Here is an 8,746-nt window from a genome sequence, read left to right on the forward strand (position 1 = left end):
ATCAGCTTATCTGCTAGGTTTAGGTAGGTAATTGATTGTGTAATTTCGTTTTTGGCGCTCCATAGGAAAAAAATATATAATATATTGCTTTATTCTGTGGCATTTGAGGAACAACTACAAATGGTCAATTTATGTACTTTAAAGAGGAGCGCTCCTGAGAGACAACTAATGGCAAACTGTGAAGCAAATCTACAATGATTTGACGGCCAGTCGCTTCATTTTGGGGGCATTCTTTTTGGCCTGCCGCTTCTGTTCTTTGGCCTCCCAGCGGCGCTGTTTCTCTGGATCCTCATCGGCCAGAATGCGCTCCTTCTCCTGCTTGCGCTTGTCCTCGCGACGCTGAGCGGCTGCCTCGGCACGTGCAGCATGTGTGCTCTTCAAGAACTCCTCCTCAACGCGCTGGCGATTCTTGTCCGACTTCGACTTGCCCTGGAAATGCATTTTAAAAGGTGATTACCTGTAAGAAAGATGTGATTGATTAATGCAATACCTCCTTGGACATGCGATAAGTCTTCAAACGTTCCATTAAATAAAAGATCAACAATAACAACGGCTTAATGGTTTCCATTTCGGCATGCTTGGGCAGATTGAAACCGGCTAGAAGGACGGGCTTGGTCTCCAGCTGCTTCAGTGTATTGCCCTCCTCCTGCTGGATGGGGCCACTGAACTGGTCCGAAATGTGCAGGTAATCGATATAGCTTTGGTATTTGTTAAGTGCAGTAATAATACGTGATTCGAGTATGGCAGATGTGGCCTCTGGCACCTCCGAGAGCACTGCGAAGCCGTTGGGAACATTGTAGCGATCCTCCGGCTTCCCGACTAGACTACAGAATTTGCTCTGCAATGGCAACAAGTGTTTGGAATCGAATTCAAATTGGGAATATATAGGTATATCCTCTTACCAAATCTGTATATTCCTTAAAGACCTTGGTGATGGTCTTTTTAGAGCCGACTGCAAATACAAATGAATCCATTAAGCCACGCGTCAAATCGATTTTGATATGGACCGTATCGAGCTGGGGACGCATAAGTCCCGCCACCAGGGACACCAAATCCTGGCGCTTAATCATCTTCAGCTCGACGAGCATGCCCTCGCAGCAGGTGCGTCCCGAGCACCAGAGCGTGTACAGGCTCTCGCTCTCCTTAATCAGACCGGGACTCTCATTCTCCGGCTTTCCGTCATCCCCCACTAGGGCAAAGTTCTCGTCCAGCAGAGCCTTGTGCGTGCTGAACCAGAGCTGCGCCAGTCGTGCGTTCTTCGCCTTTCCGGCAAAGAAATTGGCAAAGTACGCCAGCAGACCCGCAACCATCAGCATCTCCATCCAATAGGAGTCCCAGTGGGTGCGGAAGTGCAGTGGGATATTGGGTATGTTGAGCTTGGGCTCGGCCTGCTCGTCGATTGGCGGGTCCTTGGCGTCGCCACCGTCGTAGCCCTCGAACTCCTCCTCGTCCTGGAAGTGCTCGAACTCGTCGTCCTCCTCTACAAGGCCGTCCTCCTCGTCGTCGTCAACGATTTGTGTCTGCTTGCGTGGCGGCACTTGTTCCTCCCTAGATCCAATGGCTCCACCAGCTTCACCTGCTGAATTGGACTCTGCATTTTTGGCCGCTGGCTCTGTGTAATAGTTGGAACCCACGAACTCATCATCGAATTCGGCAAAATCATTGTCATTATCGCCTTCCTCGAAGTCCGACTGCGCCTGGCACGCACAGATGAGCGCCAGCAGCAAAAAGGCAAATACTGGTCGCATTGTTAACAAATACTTTCCACAATTGTTACGTTTTGTGTGCTTAACTATGTTACAATTTCTCTAAATGTGCTTATACTATATTTTCACTAATTAAGAAAAAAAAACTAGGTTAAATTAGAAATATCGATGGAATTTTGAGTTGGTCTATCGATGGTTAAATTATGTACATCGATAGTGTTGAGCCGCATCCCTAAGTAAGTTGCAAGGTGTGCGACCTAGATAGGGAACAAAAAGTGTGCAGAGATATTCATATTGATGGTTGTATACTGCATTTTAAGTTAATGATGTGAACCGGACTCGAAAAGCAAGCAGTGTGAACAACAGAAACATGCCAACAACCAATCAATAATTATTTAATTAATTCTTAATTAATTATTCTTCAGCAGCCCTGCGTCACCCCTTCAGGGTTTTCCACAGCGATTCTGTCTATCGACTATCGATTTTCTTTTGGTAAACACGTTGCACTGGCAATATTGCTTTTAGTGCGGAAATCTGTATAAAACAATTGTTTTAAACAATTGCGACGTGCACTAATCTAAAATGGTGAGTAATAATAGTTGATGAAAATCTCAGCTGAGCTCTATTATCTGGTGGTGGCTAAATTCAGCAAACTGCCACGAAAGCATGCCGGCTGATGCAATATTTTCCGGGAATTCTTCTTCATTCATACATATGCGCCCTTTTTAAAATGCAAATTTCGTTGTGTGCACTAGGCGAATATCGAGCGGAAAGGCACATTCAAGGTGGAATACCTGCAGAAGATCGAGCGCGAAGTCCAGGAGCGCTGGGAAAAGGAACAAGTCCATCAGACCGATGCACCGGCGGCGCCAAAGAAGGAACAGTCGGAGAAATTCTTCGTCACGTTTCCCTTTCCCTACATGAATGGACGTCTGCATTTGGGCCATACATTTAGTTTGTCCAAGGCGGAGTTCGCCGTGCGGTACCATCGGCTGAAGGGACGTCGCGTCCTGTGGCCCTTTGGCTTCCATTGCACTGGAATGCCGATCAAGGCATGTGCCGACAAGTTGACGCGCGAAATGGAACTGTTTGGCTATCCTCCCCAGTTTCCAGAGGCGGTGGAAGAGGCACCCGTTGAGGAGACCAAGTCGGAGATACCCAAAGATAAGTCTAAGGGCAAGAAAAGCAAGGCTGTGGCCAAGACGGGAGCGGCCAAATACCAGTGGCAGATCATGCAGAGTCTGGGCCTCAAGGATGAGGAAATCAAAGAGTTCTCCGACCCCCAGCATTGGCTGAACTACTTCCCACCTCTGGCGATACAGGACCTAAAGAGCATTGGTGCCCACATCGATTGGCGGCGCAAATTTATCACAACGGATGCTAATCCCTTCTTTGATTCGTTTGTCCGCTGGCAGTTCAATCATCTGAAGCAGCGCGGCAAGATTATGTACGGAAAGCGCTACACCATCTACTCACCCAAGGATGGACAGCCGTGCATGGACCACGATCGTTCCACTGGCGAGGGCGTGGGCCCGCAGGAGTACACTCTGATAAAAATGAAAGTGCTGCAGGCACCCAAAGTATTGAGGTCTGAAATAGTCATTTATTACCCCGCTTCGATCGTGATTTAAGTGGTGTTTCTTTTGCAGCGCTATCAAGAAACCCATTTACATGGTTGCCGCCACACTGCGGCCGGAGACGATGTACGGCCAGACCAATTGCTGGCTGCATCCGGACATCAAGTACATTGCGTGGCAGACCTCTCGGGATGAAGTTTGGATCAGTACTCGTCGTGCTGCGCGGAACATGGCATACCAGGGATTCACTGCCGAGGAGGGCAATATTGTTGTGCTGGCCGAGATCACAGGCCTAGAGCTGTTGGGTACTCCCCTCTCGGCACCATTGACGTCCCACAAAATCATATACACGCTTCCGATGCTAAGCATCAAAGCGGACAAGGGCACGGGTGTGGTTACCTCAGTGCCTTCCGACTCGCCCGACGATTACGCTGCCCTGGTTGATCTGCAGAAGAAGGAGGCGTTCCGCCAGAAGTACGGACTAAAAGATGAGATGGTTCTGAACTATGAGCCTTTCCCGATCATTGAGGTGCCTACGCTGGGCAAGCTCTGTGCCGTTCATGCCTACAATACACTTAAGATTCAGTCTCAAAACGACAAGGACAAGCTCGCCGAAGCCAAGGAAATGTGCTACCTGAAGAGTAAGCGACTGCCGCCTTATAGAGATTCACATTCATATTTAATTTGGAATACTTTTTAGGTTTCTATGACGGCATCATGTTGGTTGGGGAATTTGCCGGCAGCAAAGTCCAGGATGTCAAGAAGAATCTGCAAAAGAAGATGGTGGATGCCAACGAGGCGGAAGTCTACTATGAGCCGGAGAAGACCATCTTGTCTCGCTCGGCCGATGAGTGTGTGGTGGCGCTGTGCAATCAGTGGTACGTCACCTACGGCGAAACCGTTTGGAAGGAGCAGGCTTTCAAGATACTGCACGACATGGAGACCTTTCACGAAGAGGCACGCAACAATTTCGAGGCGTGTCTGAACTGGCTGCATGAGTACGCTTGCTCGCGCACCTACGGTCTGGGCACCAAGCTACCGTGGGACGAGCAGTGGCTGATTGAGTCTTTGTCGGACTCCACCATCTACATGGCATACTATACAGTTGTGCATCTGATACAGGGCGGAAGCCTTCGTGGCGAGAAGCCCGGTCCCTTTGGTATGTCAATTTTCGTTCAATTTAATGATATACCCTCTTAATTTATTACCATCTTTGTTGTAGGCATCACACCAGCTGACATGACCTCTGAGGTCTGGGACTATATCTTCTTCAAAGAGACACCGCCACCAAAGAAGTCAAACATTAAGCTGGAGCATTTGGCTGTGTTGCGTCGCGAGTTCGAGTATTGGTATCCCATGGATCTACGGGTTTCTGGCAAGGATCTGATCAATAACCATCTGACTTTCACTCTGTACAATCATGCCGCCATTTGGCCCAAAGATGACACAAAGTGGCCCAAGGGCATGCGCGTGAATGGACACCTGCTGCTCAATTCCGCAAAGATGTCCAAGTCGGATGGCAATTTCCTCACCCTAACCGATGCCGTGGAAAAGTTCTCGGCCGATGGCATGCGTCTGTGTCTAGCCGATGCCGGTGACAGCATTGAGGATGCCAACTTTGTCGTGAGCACAGCGGATGCGGGCATCTTGCGGCTGTTCACGTTCATCGAGTGGGTCAAAGAGATGCTGGAAACGAAAAGCACTCTGAGAAAGGGCGCCGCCAGAACGTTTAATGATCAGGTTTTCCTCAGCGAGCTGAACCTCAAGACACAGCAGACGGACGACAACTATCGGAAGATGCTGTTTAAGGAGGCTCTTAGGAGCGGTTTCTATGAGCTGCAGCTGGCCCGCGACAAGTACCGCGAGCTGTGCGGCACCCAGGGTATGCACGTGGAGCTGGTGCTAGAGTTCATACGTCGTCAGGCTCTGCTGGTGGCTCCTATCTGCCCGCACATGGCGGAACACGTTTGGGGACTGTTGGGTAACAAGGAGTCCATTGTCCACGCTCGCTGGCCCGAGGTAGGGGCCATCAATGAGCTCGATATTATGAGCTCCGAGTACCTCATGGAGTCGGCTCACGCCTTCCGTCTCAACCTAAAGAACCTGCTGCAGCTGAAGGCCAAGGGTGGCAAAGAGAAGGCACTGGATCCGCAGACAGCGAAACCCAATCGTGCCCTCATTTGGGCTGCCAAAACCTATCCGCCCTGGCAGTGCTGTGTCCTGGACACCATGCGGGAGCTGTTCAACAAGTCCAAGGCCTTGCCGGACAACAAGGTGATTGCTGCCACCCTCCAACAGAAGGCAGAACTCAAGAAGTTCATGAAGCGAGTGATGCCGTTCGCTCAAATGATTCGCGAAAAAGTGGAGTCCGGCAAGGGAGTAGCGGCCCTGGCTGTAAACCTGGATTTCGATGAGCGGCAAGTGCTAATCAGCAATCTGGAGTACCTCAAGAACACCCTGGATGTGAGATAAATCCCACAGTTAATATAGTTCTCCATTAACTCTTATGCTTTGTTTTTTCATAGCTGGATTCTCTGGAAGTAAAGTATACCGATGATCCCTCAGCACCAGAGAAAACTCGCGAGGAAGTGCGCCCTGGCTCGCCTTTCATCAGCTTTAGTGTGGCACCCAATGTGAGCGTTGAGCTGGTGAATCCCACAGAGCGTTCGTCGCTCTTCCAAATCAACACCATCATCTCCGAGGGCGATACAGTGCAGTCGTTGCGTGAGAAGATCTCCAAAGTAATTGGGCTCAAAACGGATCTGTCTAATCTTAAAATCTGGCGATTCGATGATCTACTGCTGGGTCCCCGCAAGATACCCAACTTTCAGGATTATAAAACGGGCAAAACGCTGCTCAGCGAGGGAAATTTCATCTTGGATGTCGCCGCCAAGCGAGTGAGCGTGGAGCAGGGAGGCAAATTAACCGAAGTGGGTCGGAATCTGATCTATGTGGTAGAGTAAATAGATGCGGTTAAATAGGTGCATACTAAACTAATTTATTCACAAAGGGAATGAGTAACCTTTTACAACAAGTTGATGGCTATTAAAGAATTAACTTACTGTACTGCCAAATGCATTTGACCCAATTACAAATACCCATATACCTTATAATGGCTGCAAGCGATTTGATTACGAGCTCACCCAAGGCCAAGAGCCAGTATTTTTAGAGACCACATCCCATAAGCCAGCCCTCAGAAGTACCCTAAAGAGGGTATGACAATTTTGAGCAGATGTTTGCAACGCAAAGAACGCACCTATGAACGCAAACTAGTCTCCCAGTTTGGAAGCTAACATAAGCAAACTGTACACATGCTCCTTTATGACTCTGTAGATCATGTGTCCAAACCGTCGGTGTGGCAAAAAACAAGTCTTTGCAATGATAATTCAATTAAAAATATCTTAGAGCTTCCTCAGATACTACTGATCTAAAAGGGTATTAAAACCTTCGACCCGTTATGCTGGTTTTTACTTCTTGTTGGTTTGTGTGTCAGTCGGCTGATAATCCCCTCAGCGGTGGCTCAGCGAGTTTTTTGGGAGCAGTGGGTGGCTATCAGTTAGCCAAGAGCCCATCCATAGCATATATAAGGCTTTAACATTAAAAGAATCCAAAGAAAAGTTTAGTTTAGAACAGCCATGTTGAGTCTTCGAGTGTTTCTCTTGCTGCAGTGCAGCCTTTTGGTCTTTGGGGGCGTGTGCCTTATACCCCAGCCTATTATGCGACAGCGTTCCCTGAAGGATACGCTTCTGAAGACCCAGCCACGTCTAGATGGCCGCATTGTGGGTGGCCATCGCATCAATATCACCGATGCGCCACATCAGGTGTCGCTACAGACTTCCAGTCACATTTGTGGAGGATCCTTGATATCCGAGGAGTGGATTCTGACCGCTGCCCATTGCACATAGTGAGTCATAGGATGCCACACCACTCCACTTCTTTCTTCAAGGGTTTAACTCTTATCTTTCTGTTTCAGTGGCAAGACTGCCGATCGTTTAAATATTCGCTTGGGCACCTCAGAGTTTGCTCGCAGCGGAGAGCTACTCCGTGTCAAGCAGATCGTCCAGCATGCCCAATTCAACTTTTCGAACGTAGACTACGACTTCTCGTTGCTGCAGCTCCAACATCCCATTAAATTCGATGAGACCAAGAAGGCCATCAAGCTCCCGGAGCCCCAACAGCAGCTCATGGATGGGGAGACCTGCTTTGTGAGTGGCTGGGGGAATACCCAGAACCTCCTGGAGTCCCGCGAGTGGCTGCGGCAGGTGGAGGTGCCGCTGGTCAACCAGAAGGTGTGCAGCGAAAAGTACCAGCAGTATGGCGGCGTGACCGAGCGTATGATCTGTGCCGGGTTCATGGAGGGTGGCAAGGATGCCTGCCAGGGTGACTCCGGCGGCCCAATGGTCAGTGAATCTGGCGTTTTGGTGGGAATTGTCAGCTGGGGCTATGGCTGTGCCAAACCCGACTATCCAGGCGTTTACTCCCGGGTGGCATTTGCCCGCGATTGGGTGAAGGAGCACAGCGGCATCTAGCATGAAAAGTTCTTCAATAAACCGCATTAAAAATCGACTAAAAGGCGATGGCGTTTCAAAATCAGGTTTCATTCAAGAGGTTTCCATGTACACGTTGCCAGCACGAAATTTACTTGCCAAACACGCGATTGTCTTCCCCCTGTCTGCACATTTCGCTGGCAGTGGCGGTTGCGTTGTTGGCGCAGCTCCGTGGGGCACATTCTAACAGCGGAGGTTGTTCAGCGCATGACACATAGCTGCGATGCATCTGTATAGTTCGAGTATGGCTTTGGCTGGGAAAGGGGGCGCTCACGGCAGCTCACGTTTGGAGCTATCGTTATTTCTTGTTCTGATTCAGGTGTGATACATGTGGCGTATGCGCATTTTTCGCGTTACGTATCCGACAGGAGTAGGATGAGACGAGTACACCTATCCATCGCCTCACACGAGTGGGGTCTTACTCGATTATAAATTGGCTCTCTTCCCCCTTTTCACACGCCGCAAACCTCGTCCTTACAGGATTACAAAATAGATATATGTATTTTCGTTTGCGTTGGGTGCGTTTAGATAAAGGGGAATCCGACATTTGAGTTTTGTAAGAGAGATGTAAGAATACTAGTAGGTGAACAAATCTTGAGCTTTTCAGACGCGTAAATAAAAAATTAAAAAATGTAAGTGGAAAGGAGGTACAGCTTGCTTAAATCTAATATTTAGTAAATATATTATGCCAATACACTGCCAGAAAAAAGAACAAAGTAACTTTAAAAATGCCACAATGTGAATTCCGTGAAATAAAACGCTTTATTTACATATTTAATTGAAGGCGAAGCTATGACGATCTGACTATTGTCTAAATAGTCTATTGTTTAGAATCATTGAATGAAGCGGCAGCTTTAAAGAAACCAAACGTATACATAAATGGTTTAACGATAGAAAAACTTCAAGAAGGATTCGC

The 8,746-nt window shown here is 48.5% G+C and overlaps 3 protein-coding genes across 3 annotated transcripts; 2 read left to right on the top strand and 1 right to left on the bottom strand.

Annotated features, from left to right (window-relative positions):
• Positions 1 to 73: 73 nt before the first annotated feature.
• Positions 74 to 1,748, bottom strand: LOC4816911 (coiled-coil domain-containing protein 47). The gene is made up of 3 exons (XM_001356665.4): positions 903 to 1,748; positions 491 to 838; positions 74 to 429 (listed from the first exon to the last, which is right to left on the bottom strand). Exons 1-3 carry the CDS (start codon positions 1,746 to 1,748, stop codon positions 190 to 192), a joined length of 1,434 nt encoding a protein of 477 aa, XP_001356701.2. The 3' UTR covers positions 74 to 189.
• Positions 1,749 to 2,143: 395 nt separating this feature from the next.
• Positions 2,144 to 6,357, top strand: LeuRS (Leucyl-tRNA synthetase). The gene is made up of 6 exons (XM_001356666.4): positions 2,144 to 2,291; positions 2,462 to 3,294; positions 3,356 to 3,924; positions 3,984 to 4,442; positions 4,506 to 5,746; positions 5,809 to 6,357. The coding sequence occupies exons 1-6, from the start codon at positions 2,289 to 2,291 to the stop codon at positions 6,244 to 6,246; spliced, it is 3,543 nt and encodes a 1,180-aa protein (XP_001356702.3). The 5' UTR covers positions 2,144 to 2,288; the 3' UTR covers positions 6,247 to 6,357.
• Positions 6,358 to 6,542: 185 nt separating this feature from the next.
• LOC4816928 (trypsin-1) lies at positions 6,543 to 7,855 on the top strand. Its single transcript, XM_033380487.1, has 2 exons — positions 6,543 to 7,187; positions 7,257 to 7,855. Exons 1-2 carry the CDS (start codon positions 6,919 to 6,921, stop codon positions 7,810 to 7,812), a joined length of 825 nt encoding a protein of 274 aa, XP_033236378.1. The 5' UTR covers positions 6,543 to 6,918; the 3' UTR covers positions 7,813 to 7,855.
• The last annotated feature ends 891 nt before the right edge of the window (positions 7,856 to 8,746 follow it).

The sequence above is a fragment of the Drosophila pseudoobscura genome, chromosome 4 (assembly GCF_009870125.1).
Source record: "Drosophila pseudoobscura strain MV-25-SWS-2005 chromosome 4, UCI_Dpse_MV25, whole genome shotgun sequence".
In the NCBI taxonomy this organism is placed as follows: domain Eukaryota; kingdom Metazoa; phylum Arthropoda; class Insecta; order Diptera; family Drosophilidae; genus Drosophila; species Drosophila pseudoobscura.